At 40.0% G+C, this 21,871-nt stretch overlaps 1 protein-coding gene across 2 annotated transcripts in view; it reads left to right on the top strand.

The window, feature by feature from the left end:
• Positions 1-6,854: 6,854 nt before the first annotated feature.
• The window catches only part of PDE6B (phosphodiesterase 6B), a 38,447-nt gene continuing 23,430 nt past the window's right edge, over positions 6,855-21,871 (top strand). For both annotated transcript variants that reach the window (XM_087885031.1, XM_034411285.2), the window contains exons 1-8: positions 6,855-7,351; positions 12,894-13,046; positions 13,163-13,252; positions 16,240-16,380; positions 17,235-17,309; positions 17,391-17,455; positions 20,389-20,455; positions 20,738-20,785. In XM_087885031.1, coding sequence (XP_087741157.1) covers positions 6,884-7,351; positions 12,894-13,046; positions 13,163-13,252; positions 16,240-16,380; positions 17,235-17,309; positions 17,391-17,455; positions 20,389-20,455; positions 20,738-20,785 — 1,107 coding nt within the window. In that variant the 5' untranslated portion in view covers positions 6,855-6,883. The remainder of the gene's footprint in view (positions 7,352-12,893; positions 13,047-13,162; positions 13,253-16,239; positions 16,381-17,234; positions 17,310-17,390; positions 17,456-20,388; positions 20,456-20,737; positions 20,786-21,871) is intronic.

Below are 21,871 nucleotides of genomic sequence, written 5' to 3'. Positions count from 1 at the left end.
CAAATACTGCTTCAACTGTGGAAAAAAGGCACATGGCAACAAAAGGTTTTAAGGAGGCCAGTAGAGGCCAGATTTTGAAGTTAGGAAATGTGATTTGCTAAATTCCCATGGTCTAAAAATGGACAGAGACATTGTCAAAACTGCGTTTTCTGTTTCATGTTATCTCAGGAGACACATGAGAGCACCATTTTTTAATAAATTATAGTTAGGTTTTAAGTCTCTCTACAGAAGGGGTGTCCCATCTTGCCAACTTTAAAACGTGTGGACTTCAACTCCCAGAATTCCCCAACCAGCATGTTCTCCCCAAGGAGGGGGTGTTTGGGTCTTACACCATCAGTCTAGCAAAATGGCAATATCCATCTATTTTGTCCAACTTTTAATGGTTCATTGAATTAATGTACTCCTTTCCTTAGATTCATTTTAACTTGGTCTTGGTTTTCATTGCATCCTTTTAATATTTTAAATGTTCATTGCTATGTTTTATCACTTTCATTTTTAATGGTTGTAAGCTGCCTTAATGGGACGCGGTGGCTAAGACGATGAGCTTGTCGATCGAAAGGTCGGCAGTTCAGCAGTTCGAATCCCTAGTGCCGCGTAACGGGGTAAGCTCCTGTTCCTTGTCCTAGCTTCTGCCAACCTAGCACTTTCAAAAGCACATAAAAAATGCAAGTAAAAAAAATAGGGACCACCTTTGGTGGGAAGGTAACAGCATTCTGTGTGCCTTTGGCATTTAGTCATGCTGGCCACATGACCACAGAAACGTCTTTGGACAGCGCTGGCTCTTCTGCTTTGAAATGGAGATGAGCACTGCCCCTAGTGTCGGGAACAACAAGCACATATGTGCAAAGGGAACCTTTACCTTTACCTTTACCTTTAAGCTGTTTTAAGTGACACATAGACAGAACCACAAGTTGAAATTTAATAAATAAATGCAGAATAATGGCTTGCTATCTTGAAGAGATGATCTGGGCTGAATAGCAATAGCAATAGCTTCAACCATTGAAATCTTTCCTCTTTCCAATTTTTCTCTGAATGTTATTTTTTTTCTTGCTCTGCTTTATTTCGTTTTTGGTTTTATTTACTGCCAACTCAGCCATATTCGCAGGGGAAGGGCAAGAGAGGTTGGGAAAAGAATAGGAGACAGAGTAGGCGATCAAAAGACAATGATCATCATCATTAAAATAATCCAAACAGAAATATGTACTAATGTCCAAAGTTCAAGGTAGTATTAAAATATCCAAGTAGTAATCATGGTTTGTTGGGTAAAAAAGAAAGTCAGGGAAGGCTACCAGAATATGCTGCCTCTTGACCATTGGCAAAAGGAAACCTGCTTTTCTGCTTTTCTTAGCAAACAAAGCATGAACTGGTATCTATGAATGTTGGATGGGATCAGTGAGATAGAATGGAGGAGGTATGAAGATCCAGAGATGGACGGGGAGTATGGCAACTAGACTTTGGTTTTCTCAGTTTACTGCTGTCTCTCAGGCCCAAGGTTTACCATAAGTGAAGATAGCATTTGGACTGGACACTGGAATAGCAATTGCACTTAAACTTACTATATAGACCAGGGGTGTATATATGTGGTCCTCAAATTCAATTGAGGACCACATCAGGGCTATGGTTGACCTCGGGGGGCGGGGGGGGGAACTGGGTGGGTGTGGCCAGCTTGATGTCACTCACAGGGCATAGCTGACTGGGTGGGCGTGGCCCTCTTGACACCACTCTCCACACTGGTCCGATGTTTCCTCTTGCATTGGGTAGACCGGGCCGAAGCGACGCGGGATGGCCCCTTACATTTTCTAGGATGGCCCCGCAGGCCAGATCCAACCACATCACAGGCCAGATGCAGCCCATGGGCCTTGTGTTTGACACCCCTGATATAGACTTACATACTGCTCCAAAGTGTTTTTACAGCACTCTCTGAACAGTTTACAATGTCAGTGTATTGTCCCGAACAACCTGGCTTCTCATTTTACCGACCTCAGAAGGATGAGAGGCTGAATCAACCTTGATCGGACTCCAGACTGTGGGCAGAGTTAGCCTGTAGTACAGCATTCTAACCACTGCTGCGTCACCAGGACTATTTAACCAAAGCATCATAGCAAAACTCACTCTTTTCCAGATGTGAGCAAATAGACTATAAGGCATTTGGAATTAATATTTTTATAGAGAGGCAAAAATCAAACATTTGACATTAAGCTAAATAATGAATTGGAAAATGATTGAGAACATAGTAGAGAATGATCCTCAACCACAAATGTAAACTATTTAGTATAAATCAGGGAGAAAGAAAATAGCCTCAGGTCATCTCACTGGACAAATATATGACTGTGGATATGACTGAACCTGATCTCAGGATGACAGCAACTGTCTCAATCCATTTGTCAGAATCCACTGATTTATCCAATGGGAACTTAAAATAATTTATTGGCCATGTTTGCTGGATGGACTATAAAGATAAGTGTTAATATTATTATTTGATTAATCAATAATATTAGGGTCATGTACAGACCATGGGGTATGGTTGAGAAACCAGCTTCAGAATTTGGGGATTGTCCCAACTCAATTTGGACTCCGTCCTCAGTCTTCCAGATTTAAAGTGGAATTTGAAGCTTCATGCTTCCCATTATCTAGTATAGGAAGAACCCAATTCTATCTTTCATGTAAGAGAAGAAGAAGAAAGTACAGATAGTCCTTGACTTATGACTACAATTGAGCCCAAAATTTCTGTTGCTAAGTGAGGCATTTCTTAAGTGAGTTTTGCCCCATTCATGGCTTTTCTTGCCACAGTTGTTAAGTGAATTACCGTATTTTTTGGAGTATAAGACGCATCTTAGTTTTTGGGGAGGAAAATAGGAAAAAAAAATCTGCCTACCAGGTATTCATCTGCCTAGCATCCTTAGTCTGGTCAGTTTCAGCACATTAGTCTGCTGGTTTTGAGTGCACACATGTACTTTTTATCCCGTTTGGGGATAAAAAACAGCTTCTAAAGCACAGCTGATCTTTGGAGAGAGAAGCAATGAGAAAAGCAGGCAAAGCACGGAGATTGTTTCACTTGTTAGCGCCTAGTTAGGGCTGGAAAAAAGCTTTGAAAAATTTACATTCAGAGTATAAGACGCACCCACATTTTCAGCCTCTTTTAGGGGGAAATAGTGTGTCTTATACTCCGAAAAATAAGGTACTCCATTTGTTAGTAGTTAGTAGACTGTGATTATGGCGCAGGTGGCTGGATTCTACGCAACAACATTGGGGATTCGTCAAAAACACATGATTAATCCACCATAGCTATTTTACACAACTAATGTAGCAAATCCTTTTGCATTACTACTCTTTTGCATTTTAGTATTTAATGACTATGGGCCTCACAGTTTAAGGATTGGTATTATAGTATAGTTAGGCCATGTGTAACTGAGAGATTGAATGCCAATTTGTGATTTTAATTTAGATTTTATCTGTTATTTATCACCTTATTCTAAAATTTTTAACTGGATATTCCTCAAGTGCTTTTATTAGTTCGGTCTCTGGTCTTTGACTGCAATAAACTTGATTTGATTTGAGTAGCATAGTTGTTAAATTAATTTGGCTTCCCCATTGACTTTGTCAGAAGGTTGCAAAAGCTGATTGTATCACCCAGGACAGTGCAACCGTCATAAATACAAACCAGTTGCCAAGCATTTGAATTTTGATCACATGACCGTAGGGATGCTGCAACCATCATAAGTATGAAAAATGGTCATAAGTCACTTTTTTCAGTGCTATTGTAACTTTGAATGGTCACTAAATGAATGACTGTAAGTTGAGAACCACCTGTGGTTGATTCGGAATAGATTTAATGACATTTACCACAGATATCTGCTCTCTGTGAAACAACCATTCCAAATTTTCAGAAAGAAGGACAAGAGTTTTATGTAAAACTAGCTGGATGCCCATGCTTCGCTATGAAACTGTGTGCTCGGGCTTGATAAATTGACACTTAGAGCCTGAAACTTAATGTAGAATGTGTAACACCGTAGCATCAGAGTGTGTTAATATAATGCAACTGGCAGTTGGAACAGAGGTGGAGGTGGAGTAGAATGTCCCAGCCCGCAGCATCCATCGGTATTCATCTGGCTAGTATCCTGTCAGTGTGTGAGGGAGTTGAGGGGTGTTTGGAAACTCAAACAGTATTTGCTGTGTGAGCAAGAAGGAGACAGGAAGGAGCCTGGCCATGGCTTAGCTCAAGTATTCTGTATTAAAGCTGCTTCCTGCTGTGAAAGTAAAACTGAAAGTGAAACTCCTCTCTTCTGCTTGTGTTTTGCATTTGGAACAGATTACTTTTCAGGTGGGGAGAGGGAGTAGAACTCCTTAGCATCAGAGCATGTTAATAATAATATAGGAAATACTAATGCTCTGATGGTCACTTCGAAAAATCCTTTTTTAGTGAGCACCTAGAAGCCAAGAGGAATATACATGGCAAATTTCAAGTTTGTAGGCTTTACGATTCTAGAGATTTCGCAATTACGGCGTGAGTGGTTTTCGCTTTTATATATATAGATGTGCTCAAGAAAATAACATTCCAGACAATAATATTCCTTGGTAAGGCCTGATAATAAGGAGCTGATTTTGGAGGTGGGGAGAAAGGAGACAATATATAAAGGCTTTTACTTAATTATTTGCAAGTATATGTTTCCACCAGTGAGTTGATTAACAAGATTTGATAAATCATGTCATCCAAGAATAAAGTAAGGGGGGGGAGGAAAAGAGTCATTTAAGAGGTAGTGAGCTTTATCTAAACACCAGTAAATAACTGGGGGATCATCTGACAACTGACACTATTTATGGTGTGCACTGCTGAGAAATTATAAAATACGCATGAAACAAATCATTATAGACTTAATTATCATTCCACTATGATTAGGTTGACCTCGGTGGTCTCATTTATTAATACGACCCCTTTGATATGAAGTGAGCCTTGATAATTACTGAATCCAATTGTCTCTATCATTTGTCTCCATTATTTGACACTTACTAAAAACCATTTTTCACAGAAGCAATGGCCCTGTTTAGCATTGGATGGATTGAGCTTGTTGAAATCCAGATTCAGATCAAACTAGTTCCAGTATTTGAGGGGCTGCCACAAAGAAGAGGAGGTCAAATTATTCTACAAAGCACCAGAGGGCAGGACAAGAAAAAATGGATGGAAACTAATCAAAGAGAGAAGCAACCTGGAATTAAAAAGTAACTTCCTAACAGTGAGGACAATTAACCGCAAGCTTCAATTCTGAAGCTTTCCTTCAGAAATTGTGGATGCATCATCACTGGAGGTTTTTAAGAAGAGACTAAACAGTCACTTTTCTGAAATGGTATAGGTTCTCCTGCTTGAGCAGGGGGCTGGACTAGAAGACCTCCAAGGTCCCTTCCAGATTCTATTCTATTCTATTCTATTCTATTCTATTCTATTCTATTCTATTCTATTCTATTCTATTCTATTCTATTCTATTCTATTCTATTCTAGTTGTGTTGTATTCAGTCCCAGTTTGCTTCAAACCACTGATGTTGACTCAGCCTTTCATCCTTCCGAGGTGGTTAAAATGAGGACCCAGATTGTTGGGGGCAGCATGCTGACATTGTAAATCACCCAGAAAATGCTGTAAAGCAATATGGGGCAGTATGTACCGGTAAGTCTAAGTGCTATTGCTATTGCTACTGCAGATCTGGCCCAAATTGAATCTCTGCTATTTCTTGGGATTCAATTTTCTGAATATGATATGCATTGTGCATACTCCAATGTAATAATCTTGAGCAAAGTTGAGGATTAACATGTCTTGGTCTTCAGTGATTTGTACATCCTAATTTAATTCAGGATTTTCAACATATGCTGGAAGGAGAGATTTCCCTGAGTTAAAATAGCCTTTGAAATCGCAATTGTTGAGCTGTAGTGCCATCTAACGGACTGATGAAAAAAATGAAACACACTGAAACAAGGAAATGTTTTGGTCACATATGAAAAGCGGGCATTGCCACCTAGGCTTTTTTGACACCTTGCAGACACCTTTATGCCTCATTGCCATTCATCGTGATTTTGTTTTTCCAAGCTAGACATATCCAAGCCTTCTATTATTTGTGAGCGTTTCCTTCCAAATCTTTGGCCATCTAATATGCTTTCCTCTGGAGACATTCAAATTTTTCAATGTTTTTCTAGGAAGGCAACATTCAGAACTAAAGCTCATATTTTGGGAGAGCTCTGGCTTAATGCAGAATTGAAAGGAACAAGGTCTTCTTTTGCCCCTGACTCAAGATCATTTAATTTCAGGAAATATAACTGATACCTGTATGTGTGCTTCTTTCTTTGCCGATTATCCAAGCAGGAGAAGATATCAAGTATTTGAATGCCTTAAGTAGAAATCCAACACATGGCCAGCCTACAATGAGCCAGCTCTTCCATCAAAAAAACAGGTTATCATTTCTTAGAGAAAATACATAGTACTATAACTGCTTCTTCGGGCCATTTCTATGTCAGTCCATTTATAATTAGTTTTTCCTGACTAGATACACTCCTGCTGAGAACAGGTGTAATTAGATAGGAAACTGACTTGGCTAAGGATTACAATTGAGCTGTGTGTATTTAATTAGACTCCAAGAAGCTTATTTCAGTTCTACTACCACCATTAGGAGAGGGGGAACATCATAATCACATATACATACGCCCTTATTTGAAACCAGTCATTTAAGCTGCTTGGTTAAGAAGATCTGCTCTCCCACACCCTGGTCAAAACAATAGCTTGTTGTTGGATAATTGCCTTGCTGATTATAATCTCCACACTCTACACAAACACTGTATTTGTGGGACCACCTTATTCTGCACAGCCGTTGCCTGAAGGCTCCAGAATCAGAATTCCCCATCATGAGCATCAACAAAGACGAAGTCGAAACTTTCTTGGATAGCAATCCAGATTTTGCCAAGCAATATTTTGAGAAGAAACTGGAGGACAGAGTCTTCTGTCCCAAGATGAACGGTGAACAGTCCTCAGAAGATAGAATGGGTTTCGAGGGGATGGACCCGGTAGAAACAGAAACTCTTTTCGAGCTGATACAAGACATGCAGGAAAGCATCAACATGGAGAAAGTGGTCTTCAAGACCCTCAAAAGAATCAGTGCTCTCATCAATGCTACGTGGTGCAGTCTGTTCATGTACAGGCAGCGAAATGGCATTCCAGAGCTGGCTAGCCGACTGTTCAACGTTCATAAGGACAGCACCTTGGATGAATGTCTGGTGACCTCTGACTCTGAAATTGTTTTCCCGCTGGACACAGGTGTCTTGGGCCATGTTGCTCAGACCAAGAAGACCATAAACATCCAGAATGCTCTTGAGGTAAGGCTTGAGGTTACTCTGTGGACTTTCAGGAAGCCCTTGAGATACAGCTACCCTTAATGAAAAAAATATAGCCTTTTTAGATCTAAATAGACAACTTAATATCAACTTTACCTCTCCTTAACCCCAACTGGCATGCCCTAAGCAAAGGATTGTGGGAATTATTATGGAGATCATCAGGTAGCCTATCTTTGGCCTAAGGAAATATCTGTATGGAGATATATCAAAAGAGCCTTGGTACTACAGTGGTTTAAAGCACCCTGTTATTAACACAGCTGCCTGCAATTTACTGCTGGTTCGAATCTCTCCAAGGCTCAAGGTTGACTCAGCCTTCCATCCTTTCTAAGGTACGTTAAATGAGGACCCAGTTTGTGGGGGCAATAAGCTGACTTTGTATAAATATACAAAAGTATGAAGGCTATTGCTTAACGCACTGTAAGCCGCCCTGAGTCTTCGGAGAAGGGCGGCATATAAATCAAATTAAAAATAATAATAATAATAATAATAATTCATAGTGAGTTAAAAACAGAAAATGTTTTTCTCCCTCTCTCATAATATTTAAACAAGAGATCATCCAATGACTTAAAATGCGAGAGATTCAGAAGTAATTAAGGACATCAGACAGCTGTTTGTTAAATTAAGGAATTTGCTTCTTCAAAATGTCCTGTTAGCCATAAATATAAGTTTCAAAGGAAGAGTAGACAGTCACATGGGATTGGATATTCAAGGGACAAAACTCTTGTTGAGTGGCTATCGTCCCCAGAATTGAAGGCAACATAGCCTAACTTCCATTGATTATAAGCAACAGTAGAGAGGATAATTGTCCTTATGTCATGAACTTGGTTTCCTGGATTCATCTGCCTGGTCAACTCAAAATGCTGGATAGACCTTTGGTCTGATCCGGCACAGTCTGCTCATGTTCTTAATAGAAGAAAACAGTAAATATAATACAGTGGTACCTTGGTACTTAGCTACTTTGAAACATATCAAATTTGCTACTCAATGCATTTTAACATGAAAAATTTGTCCCGGTACTCATCATTTGTTTGGTACTCAATGCACAGGCTAGAACTTGTCAGTGTTGGCTGCCTTGTGACTCACTACATTATTCCTTATGGGAAAATTTTGTTTGGTACTCATTGTTTCTGGTACTCATTGTGCCTCCCAGAACCAATTATCGTATTTTTCGGAGTATAAGACCAACCTTTTCCCCCCAAAAAAGAGGATGAAAATCTGGGTGCGTCTTATACTCCGAATGTAGCCCCACCCAGCTTCTCAAACGGAGGTTTCAGAGACTGAAAAAACATCAGAACCAAAGCTTCAGTAAAGAAGCCCTCAAACAGAGCTTCAGAAAAGAAGCCCCCAAACAGAGCTTCAGAGGCTTTTTTTCTGAAGGTCTGTTTCGGAAGCTTTCAGAGGCAGAAAAAAAAGAAGAAGAAAAAAAAAAAGCAAGGCACAGAGCTCACAACCAAGAAACCTGTTGCTAAAATTCACCTCTGGGAACAGCTGATTGGGGATATTCCGGAAGGCCAATCCACCTGCCAATCAGCTTTTTTTCTTATTTTCCTCCCCAAAAACTAGGGTGCGCCTTATACTCCGGTGTGTCTTATACTCCAAAAAATACGGTAATGATGAGTACCAAGGTACCACTGTAAAGGCTTATTATGGAGAGCGGTGGGTTGGCTGTGTAGCTATTTCTCTACTTGATGTGCCTAGATAGAACAAGAGCAGCAGCTCTTTAAATCAAAGATCTGTCGCACATCATGAGTTGTAGCATAAGAAACCTTTTACAAATCTAGGAACAATAAGAAAAACAGAATAATTGTGTTTACATTCCTTGTGTGTTCATCTATTTTTCCATCCTCTTGTTGTGGTTTAGCACAGCAAAGGTCTCTTTGTTGGCTCCCTTTTCTCTAGAGATTAAGTTCTTTTATTTATTCTCTTTGTAATTTTATTTTTGGGGGGGGGATTCTTTTTTTCCCCCCTTTTGATCTATTCATTCATTTTAAATTGCCTTCTCTGGTCTGTATGTTTCTGGCTAGACTGTTATTAGCATTTTGTTAATGCTAATAACATGTGGAATGTGCTTCCAAATCACTGATTTGCTCCTTGTTTCTACCACTTTGCATTTTTCCTCCTGTATTTTCTTTGTGGATTCTTCTTGACTGCCCAATGGCGCATTACTGATCTTTCCCCCCACCCTCTTCTTTCCCTCCCCATACCTTCCTTTCCAATGCCATGGCTATTCAGTTGACTAACTCTGCCATACTGGCTTGGAGTGAAGGGGTTATATTGAACAAATTGGACAAAATATGGATATTTCTATAGGGATGATATGGAGGTTAAAGCTATCAACTCTGACTCTGAACTGGTATGTCCATAGATGGGAGGTTTAGCATCTTTTGAGCTTCTCTTGCACAAGGGATGATTTTTTGGGGAAGAATGATGACATTTACATAATACTGTAGACTTGCATAAAGTTATTTTAAAAATGTATTTATCACATTTATATAGCTGCCCATCTCACATAATGACTCTTAGGTTGAATCTAAGAAGAGTGATTCACAGCACTGGTTATCCATTAAATTTTCAGACCACGTGAGATCTTCAGGAGATCTCATAGCAGTTGAAAGTTTATTGCAAGGTGTCAGTTATATATCTACCTTCTTAATTCCAGCCCAAAGTGGACATACAGACTTCTTACCTTACTCCCATTCCTCAACTATAAGGGAAAGTAGGTTGAGTGAAACCAGCTCATCATTATCTAACTGAGCTCCTATGGGTGAACATGTCCTTTCCTTGGTTTTTGAAACAACACCATCTTGTTTCAAGCAACCAAACTGAAAGGTGTATCATCAAATAATTTTGAAGAATTGCAGAAATTGGAAGGGATCCTTAAGAGATTCTGAATTAGTAAAGTATGATTGGTGCAGAAGAAGGAACATGCCTCTAGATGCCTGGTGTTTGGAAGCATGGACAGGGGATTGCTCTTCTATCGATGGTCAGACATTGAAATAGATGGTTGTTTAGTCCAATAATACAGGGCTCTTTCTAAATTCTTCAAAGAACTTAAACATTTCAGTCACTGTTGAATAGTACTATTCAAAGGATTTTCAAATATAATTTGCTAACGCCAATTTGCTTAAGGAAAGTTTTTCAAGTGAGAAGGGTGTGACTACATTATAAGATAGCAATCATTTTCATTTCAGAAGCACTTCCACACTGCTACTGGCTTCACTGTCCAAGAAACTGGTTGAAGCTAACCAGGTTTGCTCACACTACAGTTGTCCTTGAAGCGTTGAGAACCAATCAATGGTCCTTCTAGCTAATCATCTGGAGAACACTGTGTCCCTACTGTTGCCATTCATTGAGTAAACATTACTGTTGCTAAGAGGGGGAGGCCAACAAGCTGTCAGGGCCTATCTCCCTGCTAAAAAAAGAAATAGATACTCCCAAATGAGGGTGGAAGGGGAGGATCCTAAGAGAGAGAAATGGAAATTCCTGACAATGGAAAATGACTCACCTGCACTTAAGCTCCTCAGAACATCAGCCTCTCAAGTTAGAAACTAGAACATTTCCATGTGCTGTCTTGCAGCTGCTCTGGAAGTAAATTAACTTGGTTAACAAAGGACAACAGAGTGGAATCAACAAAAATGTTGTGGCAGGATAGGAATAGTGCCTTCAGGGAAGTTCCTGAGTGGAAATCTGTTGGACAGCAACCAGCATTCCAGTTGGGAGGAGGATCCAAGGGGGGAATTAGCATGGAATCCTTAGGTAAACCCGAGAGGCAAGGTCTGATCCCCTCACTCCATCCTGAATGCCATTGAGCCTTATCTAGTCTTTCCCAAGGGAAAGCTACCAGTCTGGGGAGATTCCTGTAGAATAAACGTACAACAATAAAGTAGCTTCTTTGAACTCCACACATGTGGGTCTGATTGTAAGAGCCTGACAGAAACAAGGTAGTCCTCAACTTACAACAGTTCATTAAATGAACTGTTCGAAGTTACAACAGCACTGAAAAAGATTTCAGCACTTTTCACACTTATGACCGTGGCAGCATCTCCATGGTCATATGATTAAAATTCAGACACTTGGCAACTGACTCATATTTATGACAGTTGCAGTGTTCTGGGATCATGTGATCCCGTTTGGTGATCTTCTGACAAGCAAAGTCAACGGGGAAGCCAGATTGACTTGTGTTAGTAACTGAACAACTGCAGTGATTCACTTAACAACTGTGACAAGAAAGGTTGTAAAATTGAGCAAAATGCACTTAACAACTGTCTCACCACTGAAATTTTGGGCTCAATTGTGGTCATAAGTTGAGGACTACTTATATTTCCTCCCAGATGACAAATGTTTGTGCCATATGGCACAAGTATATTGAACTTCTTCCCAGTCTTAAAATTGTGTCCTATTATATCTGCACACACACAAGTCAGTATTATTAATTTCAAATCCCTGCAGTCCATAAATGGTTTCTGCTGGGATTACTTCATTGTTAAGTACGCTTTCATAACCGGGTCATTTGCTCATCACAGACCCGTAGGTAGGATACAGTAGGTAAGGTAAACAAATAGTCCCTTCCACGTGGAATTAAAACCAGCTTGATTCCCCTTTCCCTCAGGTGTGACATTGTAAATAGCCTTGACTGTGTAATTTACCCTTCCCCAATTGAATGCCCTCTAAATATGTTAAGACAGCAGCTTCCACATTTTCCCTAGAGAATTTATCATATTTAATTTCCAACAGATCTCTGTGGCACCCAGTTGAGTAAAGTGGTGAATTTTTACTTTGAAGGACAGAGCAAGTAGAACCTTACTGGTAAATATATAATTTGCAAATGAAAGGAGACCGATTGTGAGTCCATGGAGAGGCAGTGCTCAACTCAGATACTTAAGAATCATAATCTCAAACATGGTTTTTCCCCAAGATGAATATAGCTTTGCTGTAGATCAGTTCCAAATTTGGGTCAAAACTCCTCCCATTCAGTGTGACCTGCACGTTGGTGTCTCCCTGTCTTTGCACCTCTAAAGAACAACCTACCTAACTTGACAACACTATTTTTAATGGGATTTTAGAAGTCATATCAAGATAATTTTGGAACAAAGAAAAATCAAATATGATTTCTATATTCTATATTATGCTGTATTAAGAAGGGTTAAAAAAAGGGTCAGGCTGTTATCCTGTTTCCCTGAAAATAAGACATCCCCTGATAATAAGCCCAATCGGGCTTTTGAGCGCATGCGCTAAAATAAGCCACCCCTGAAAATAAGCCCTCCCCGAAAATATTTAAACGCATACACAGCTGGTCCCCGCCATTTCCTCTGGTTAGGGTTAGGGAGACAGAGCTGGAAATCAGGTAAAATTGCAAAAGGAGCCCCATCTTGCTCCATGCGCCCCAAAATAATAAGACCTCCCTGAAAATAAGGCCAAGCGCTTATTTCAGGGTTCAAAAAAATATAAGACAGGGTATTATTTTCGGAGAAACATGGTAGGTTACATGTTAAGTGTTCTTATTTCTTTTTTTAAAAAAACCCAGTGCCAACAGTTTAGTACATTTGTTGATGAACTCACTGAGTCTACTACAAAGAACATTCTTGCCACACCAATAATGAATGGCAAAGATGTGGTTGCTGTGATCATGGCAGTGAATAAGATCGGAGGTCCTTTTTTCACCAGTGCAGATGAAAATGTAAGTACTGGGAAAGCGTCTTCTGAGACATTCTCTAGTCCCCAATATCTACATTTAAATGTAACTGCATTGCCGTATGTTGCGTAACTGAGCAAAGTTTTTTTTTAATGTCTCAGCTGTTCCTGAAGTATCTCAATTTTGCCTCCTTGAACCTGAAAATTTATCATCTGAGCTACCTTCATAATTGTGAAACACGAAAAGGTCAGGTGAGGAAACTTCTCTAAGCTTATCTGTTATCTCTAAACCTATCTGTTTGTGTGTGTGCGCATACATGTATGTGTGTGGAAGGCGCCAAGTTTTTAACAAATTCTAAAAATGTGCCTGTGACCCAGGATTGTTTTGTTTTGACAAGAACATCTTCTGTCAAAGGGCTTTCAGAAATTACTGACTATATGTCTTGAGGATCATAGAAAGGTTACAAAACCAGAACGGGACCGGAACAAACCTTATTGAAGCCAAAACAGGTTGAACCTTTTCTGCCTTCTTATATTTCTTGGCTCTTGGTCTTCTCTCTCTGCTTAGTTTCAAAATCTGGAATGGTTCAGTTCTCTACACAAGTACCCCTTAATAGGTGGTCAGAATCAAGGAATGAACATAGGACACGAGTATCAAACTCAAAGCGTCATGTGGCCATCACGTGACATATTGCAACATATTTTCCCTTTCGTGGAGCCGGGGTTGGTGTCAGTGGTGGGTTACTCCCAGTTCATCCCAGTTCAGGCGAACTGTTAGTGGCAGCGGTGGGAGGCTCCACCCATCCGCCCAGACGTCATCAAAAAAGTTCTTTGCATGCGTAGAAGCGCCACATGCTCGCAAAGCAAACACGCCTGCATGCTACCAATAGTGAACCGGTAGCACCGGGATTTGAATCCCACTACTGGTAGGTGTGGCCTGTGCGTGAGGCATCTAGCCCGCAGGCTGCCAGTTTCACACCCCTGACATAGGACATAGAATAACAGAGTCAGAAGCGACCTCAGAGATTTTCTAGTCCAACCCGCTGCTCAGGCAGGAGACCCTATTTCATTTCATACAAATGATTGTCCAGTCTCGTTTTGAAAGCCTCCAGTGATAGAACACTCACACCTTCTGAAGGCAAGCTGTTCCATTGGTTGATTGTTCTCACCATTAGGAAATTTCTCTTTAGTTCTAGGCTGCTTCTCTCCTTGATTAGTTTCCATCCATTGTTTCTTGTCTTGCCTTTTGGTACTTTGGAAAATAGTTTAACCCCCTCGTTTTCGTAGGAGCCCCTCAAATATTAGAATGAATTATAACAGTAGAACAATAGACAAAGGTCAACTGCAATAAAAAATATGCATCAATGTGGGACCTGAATATTTTCAGAAACTCAATGAAAAATGACCCACCACCAGGCAATATGCCATTTGGTATTCTCAGCATTTGTATGACTATTAAAAACCAAAAAGTTTAAAAACTGTTGTATTCTACAGGTACAGTAATTAAAATCAAGGCAGGTTTATATTGATCTTTTTCTTGTACCTTCTGTTTTCTCTGGACTAAGCTGGGATGAAATCTAGCAGGTTCTGACAGGTTCTGGAGAACCGGTAGCTGAAATTTTGGGTAGTTCGGAGAACCAGCAAATATCACCTCTGGCTGGTCCCAGAGTGGGGTGGGAATGGAGATTTTGCAATATCCTTCCCCCAGGAGTGGGGTGGGAATGGGGATTTTGCAGTAACCTTCCCCTGCCACACCTACCAAGTCACGCCCACAGAACCAGTAGTAAAAAAATTTGAATTTCACCACTGGGACTAAGTAAACTTTTCTAACACTCCCTTAACAATCTGGTTATTCTTTGTCCCTTCCTAAGACCAGGTCCATATTCTTTCACATTACAGAAAACAAATGCCAGTCATAATTTATTTCAGTCCGTGATCAGAATTCCAAAGACAAGTATCGTATTTGAATGATGTTGGACCCTTTTTGATATTTGTTTGTTTTTAAATATGATCTTTGGAACATTTTTAAAATACAGACAGTATTCAGTATTTACTCAAAGTATTTACGATTTTAGACAGATGCTGAATAGAAAATATATACTGCTTGAAGCAACTGAAACAATTTTGCAGCATAAAGGATATTGTTCATACTGTTTGCCTAATCCAGTTCTGGAAATTCCAGCAAGAGGGATAAAGTGAGCTTAGTTGTTCGTGCTTTTTCTGTGCATTACATGGTATATGCTGAGAAGAAAATGGCTTCATACTAGTGCTTGACAACTCAGAGTTTTAAATAGTTGGCCATGATTCGAAAATTTAAATGATTTTCTATGAGCGTCCTAGGTACTTCTCAGTTCCACTCATAAACTCTCAGATTTTGCTGATTACCACCCACCCTCTATACAGTGGTATTTTGGTTCTCATTGTTAATTGGTTCTGAGAGATGTAGTGAGTACCAAAAACGATGAGAACCAAACAATTTTTCCCCCCCATAGGAACAATGTAACGAGCACAAGGCAGCCACCGTCAACAAGTTCTAGCTTGGGTGTTGAGTACCAAACAAATGATGAGTACCGGGACAACATTTTTTTTTTTTTTTTAAATTTGATTTATATGCCGCCCTTCTCCGAAGACTCAGGGCGGCTTACAATGTGCTCAGCAATAGCCTTTATCTGTCATTATTTATCTGTCAAAATGCTTTGAGTACCAAATTCGATGAATTTCAAAACAGTTGAGTACCAAAGTACCACTGTACAGCTATTTTCTCTACTATCATCCTATTGTGTGCCCATTGGAGTCTTCCAATTTGATTGGTGGTGCACCAAGATCATATTCATATACTCCCCCAACACAGCCCCACACATGTATCCATGTGCAATCATCATCAAACACATATTCACAACATATGTATTTGTATACAATCATCATTCTCTTTCTCACACACATAGACATGTGCACACACACATCATACTACAATCACTATTTTTTTTTCATTTAAAAAATGTCCTTAGGAATGTTCAAATATCACAGATCAAACAAGTAAGGAAGTGTTTCAAAGAAAACGACAATGAATTTTAACATTTAATATATTTTATATAATAAATTGTGTATGAAGCCTGGCTTGACTTTGTCCATGAGATCTAATTTTTATTAAGACAGAAAGAGAGAGAAATCAGAAATGGTGCTTCTGAATTCAGTAGACTGTCTAGGCAATTTATCTTACTGGCTTTGTTCTTCTGCAGGTTTTACTGTGGTCAGCCAATAAAGTATTTGAGGAACTGACTGACATCGAAAGACAATTCCACAAATCTTTTTATACAGTGAGAGCATATTTGAACTGTGACAGGTATTCAGTAGGTCTTCTGGATATGAGTAAGCAAAAGGTAAATTGTTCCTAAGTGTGGCTCAATGTAAGCTTGTCTATTTCAGTTCCACAAGTTTTCATGTCCTCTTCCATTTATGTCAAAATATTGGTGCAGCAAAATCAGAATGAAACAAACAAAATACTGCAACATTTACAGTGCTATTATCTAGTATTCTTCAAAATATTCCCCTAACATATTTAGTTTTGATAGAAGAGAATATTTGTAGCTCTGGATTGAACTGTGGGGTCCTTGGTACTCTCTTAGTTTGGTGGGGTTTTTTGCAGATGTTTCATTACCAAACTAAGTAATATCATCAATTGCTAGATCAACGAAGCTTATAGAGTAACCAAGGACTCCATATTTAGTTTCACGAATTGGCCTTTCTGTATACAAATTATGTGCCCAGCCATTGAAATACAGCATTTGTCTGCCACACTTTCCTACAGAATTGTGCAAGTCCAACAATTTATTTGGAATGATTTCCCAATTTTGTATTAGTTTATTGGTTAAATTGGTTAAATTTATTGTTTCCATGCCAATGGCAACAGCTCATCCTTTCCATTAGAAATGATAGGGATGAAAGTTGGGGGTTTTCGTATGCAAACTTCATGTACTTAAATTTCAGAATTTACTTGAGTTTCTTGGATTTGAGCAAGGAAAAAATGATACAAATATTCAAAACAGACTCCATTATTACACAGATGAGTAATTGCAAAGCTAATTCACCGGAATCTATCATACAATGCTAAAAATAGTCTCACAAAGAACATCTGTTTGGAAAAGATATTTCTCCCAACTAAAAAAAAAGGATATTAGGAATAGTTCTCCATTTTAAAATGTATTCCTCTTTTAACTTTTATTTCACTTTCTAGGAATTCTTTGACTTGTGGCCAGTATTAATGGGTGAAGTTCCACCTTATTCAGGACCTCGAACTCCAGATGGCAGAGTAAGTTACTAACCAGAAAAGATATCTTTCTCTATTGACTCTCCTATTATGAATGTCAACTCTGGTTTCTGTTTTTTGTAGGAAATTGCCTTTTATAAGGTCATTGATTATATTTTACACGGAAAGGAAGAAATTAAAGTTATCCCGTAAGTAAAGTAAAATAATTGTGGGGCATTGATACAAAGTTGTATGCAGTCAATTCCTCCAATCTAGTCTACAGAATGCTGTTGTTCAGTCTGATTCTTTGCTGCTCCATGGACCATAGCATGACAGACCCCCTGTCCCAGTAGTGGGATTCAAATAATTTAACAACCGGTTCGGCCAGGGTCAGGCTGGCTGTTGTGGGAGTTGTGGCACATCCCCGTCCTCCAGCTCTGCTGAACATGCTAGACGGGCCCCATGCGATGGCCAACCTGACCCTGGGTGAACCGGTTGTTAAATTACTCCCCCCCCCCCGCTATCAAAGTGGACCATGGGAGCTGTGCTGCAATGGAGAAATGTGCAACAGAGCGGCTGACCCGAAGGAAGGAGGAGGAAAAGGGAGAAGAAAGAGGGAAAGCGGCTTTCTCTTTCCCTCACGCTGGCTGCTCCATTTCTCCATTGCAGTGCAGCGCCCAGGATCCACTTTGATAGTGGGGGGGGGGGTGTAATCTAACAACCAATTCCTCCGAATTGGTGCAAACTAGCTGAATCCCACCACTGCCCTTTCCTCCACTGTCTCTTGGGGTTTGTCCAAATTAATGTTCATTGCATCAATGATACTATCTAACCATCATTCTACAGAATACAAGATCATTTTTAATAAAGAGTAAAATAAAATCTTAGTGTGCTGTTGTGAGTACTGCCCTCTCCGTGGTGCCCCTCAGATGTGTTGAAATTATATTTCCAACCAGCCTAATTAATTGAGAATTATTTGGGAATTTCTAGAGTTATAGTCTTTACCATCTGGTGAGCCTCAAACTGAGAAGAAAGAGTTGGAGTGTTATGACTGAGCTCAGATGTTCCCTCACTTATAAAGATAATTAACTCTCAACCTAACATATTTTACACCTTTTTATGAGAATAAGTAATACACTGCCTCTTTCATTTTGGTGGGAAATGAGGTTCTTTTTTTAAAATATAAATGTATGAATTCAAGCACAGGTCCTACAATGAATCTGTAGCTAATAACAAGTTTACCGTGTAAGTTAAGATAAATATAGATATTCTAAAAGTATGAATGAAGAAAATTAAGCTGAAAATGTATCTATTGCTGGGACACTCCAATGTAACTATAGAGCAGCGGTGTCAAACTCAAGGCCCGTGGGCCTGATACGGCCCCTGGGGTGCTTAGATCTGTCCCACAAGGCTGCCGTGGAAACAGCGAATGACCATCTTGTGGTGCCCCTGCCAGCAAAAACGAGCTCTGTTTTGCTGGCAGAGGGTTGCAGGAGGCCATCGCAGCCAAAAACTGAGCTCGGGAGCTTGTTTTCACTGGCAGAGCGCTTGGTCCGCCACAGGACATGAGTGACATCAAATTGGCAATGCCTATCCTGGCCATACCCACCCCGGTCCCCTGAGGTCAAACACAACCCTGATGCAGCCCATAATAATAATAATAATAATAATAATAATAATAATAATAATAATAATAATAATAATAATAATAATAATAATAATTTTATTTCTATACCGCCCTTCTCCCGAAGGACTCAGGGCAGTGTACAGCCTATTTAAAAACACAAGACAAGCATCAATTTAAAATTTAAAATTATTAAATAAATTTGGCTCCATTTAAAACCCCAAAAATTTAAAATACCCCAATTTAAAATTATCATGTCGATAGCACCCTGAAGAGACCCTCTCTGTGGGAGCGAACTGGCCGGTGGGAGGCTATTGGTGGCAGAAGTCGGTCTCAAAGGTACCCGGGTCCTATGCCATGGAGCGCTTTAAAGGTGGTAACCAGCACCTTGAATCGCACCCGGAAGACCACTGGGAGCCAGTGCAGCTCGCGCAGGAGGGGTGTCACATGGGCACAACGAGTTGCGCTCATAACCACCCACGCGGCCGCATTCTGGACCAGTTGGAGCCTCCGAGTGCTCTTCAAGGGGAGCCCCATGTAGAGAGCATTACAATAGTCCAGCTGGGAGGTGACAAGGGCGTGAGTGACCGTGCGCAAGGCATCCCGGTCCAGAAAGGGCTGCAACTGGCGAATCAGGCAAACCTGATAAAAGGCCCCCCTGGCCACGGCTGTCATATGCTCTTCTAAAGACAGCCGTGCATCCAGGAGGACACCCAGATTGCGAGCCCTCTCTGTGGGGGGCAAAGATTCACCCCCAATAGTCAGCGATGGCACCTGCTGACTATATCGGGACGCCGGAAGCCACAGCCACTCAGTCTTGGAGGGGTTGAGTCTGAGCCTGATGAAGTTGAGTTTGATACCCCTGCTGTAGAGAAAAGGGAAGGGAAGAATTAATATGGTATATAGCATCTTTACATAGAGCCCTGTCATAAAGTGTCTCAAGCAGTATGCATTATATAACTGGATCACCTGATCACCTGAAAGTTATCTGGATAAGTAAATGTGTCAGTGACATTGAAGATATATAAATGGATTAGACAGTGCCATGTGTTCTGTGATGAACATGATATCATATCAGAAAAATACCCTAAGAATATACTCTAAAGTGATTTAAGTAGGAAGTAATTCGTTGTCTCCTACAAACTTATATAATTCCTTCCCAGGTTTTGTTTCTTCAGTACAAATCTATCATACTGAGGAGTTGAATCTATTCAATATCTCACATATTTAAAACTCTGAATGATCAACTTCTGTGCCACAATTTTTCGTGATGTTTTCAGCTGATACCTGTAAAACATGTTGGTTTATTGCTGAAAATTGGTGAAAATGCAGCCATATCTACATACTTCATTAGGAAGTCATTCGTTGTTGTTCCTTCCCTCAATTAATTGTTCAAATTCATAGTTTTTTGTAAAAATACCAGACTACTTTAAAAAGCATGTAAAGAAAGAATAGAAAGTACATTTCATGCATTCTTTTTCTTTCCAAGCCTAATTTTTCACGTTTTATTACATTTAGAAATCCCAAAGAAGATCACTGGGCACTGAGTAGTGGCCTCCCTACTTATGTAGCAGAAACTGGTTTTGTAAGTATTTATGTTGACCTCTTTATATAACTCAAGTGTACTTTGGCCAAGAACTAAAGATCTATCTGGGTTTATTTTCCCAAATAGGAACTATATTTGAATCAAAGAGAAGTTTCAATAGCCACTCGTGGTATGAGGATGGCCTGAATTTTTAAAAATGAAATATATATAAATACTTGGATCACAGTCATAATATGTCAATCATATGTAATTTCAGTTTTTATTTAATTTTCAAAAGAGCAACATATATATTGACATATATTTTTTTTCGCAATTTTTCAGATTTGCAATATTATGAACATAGCAGCGGATGAAATGTTTACATTTCAGGTATTATAAGCCTGTTCATAAGAGTTTTATATTTGCTCTGCTGGTGCCAGGTGTGAACAATAAGTATAGTTCAAGCTAACTATTTTATTATGTTGTGCCTATAACACAGTCTGGCAACCTATCCCTGGGGACCAGAGGTGGGTTTCAGCAGGTTCTGACCAGTTCTGGAGAACTGGTAGCGGAAATTTTGAGTAGATCCGAGAACCGGTAGTAAAAATTCTGACTGGCCCTGCCCCCATCTATTCTCTGTCTCCCAAGTCTCAGCTGATCAGGAGGAAATGGGGATTTTGCAGTATCCTTCCCCTGGATTGGGGAGGGAATGGAGATTTTACAGTATCCTTCCCCTGGAGTGAGGTGGGAATGGAAATTTTACAGTATCCTTCTCCTGCCACGCCCACCAAGCCACGCCCACCAAGCCATGCCATGCCATGCCCACCAAGCCACACCCACAGAACCAGTAGTAAAAAAATTTGAAGCCCACCACTGCTGGGGACAATTAGATAAAATTACGAAGAATTTAGGAAGGGTCAGTCCTAGCCTTTTTGAAGTTGTGCAATGACTCCAGGCTAATTTTGTGCTCGATCCCTCCTCCCTGCCAGGCTGGGTCCTTCCCAACATCTGGCACAGGGATTATCTATATGAATAGACAACCAAATGTTCTTGAAATATTTTGAACTATAGGCTAATATTTTTACATATTTTGGCCAACTAACATGGTTTTCCTCCCCACCCCCCAATTCACATTGGAAGCACTCTTTAAGATGTTTTAAGGTTGAAAGGATTAGCCGGTGACATCACTGTTGCATGGGGGACACCCATGGGGCTTCTTTCATATCCCTATCAAAGAGCTGGAGTAAAGGAAGAGCCTGTAGTACAGTGGACTAAAGCCCACTCTTATTAATATCTGCTGCTTGCAATTACTGCAAGTTCAAATCTCACCAGGCTCAAGGTTGACTCAGCCTTCCATCCTTTCAAAGGTAGGTGACCCAGATTGTGGGGGCAATAAGATGACTTTGTATAAATATACAAAAGTATGAAGGCTATTGCTTAACGCATTGTAAGCCGCCCTGAGTCTCCGGAGAAGGG

The sequence above is a fragment of the Pantherophis guttatus genome, chromosome 2, assembly GCF_059756535.1.
Source record: "Pantherophis guttatus breed Tessera chromosome 2, ASM5975653v1, whole genome shotgun sequence".
Taxonomy (NCBI): Eukaryota; Metazoa; Chordata; class Lepidosauria; order Squamata; family Colubridae; genus Pantherophis; species Pantherophis guttatus.
The sequence above is the reverse complement of the archived record's forward strand: the minus strand, read 5'-3'. Positions and strand labels throughout refer to the sequence as shown.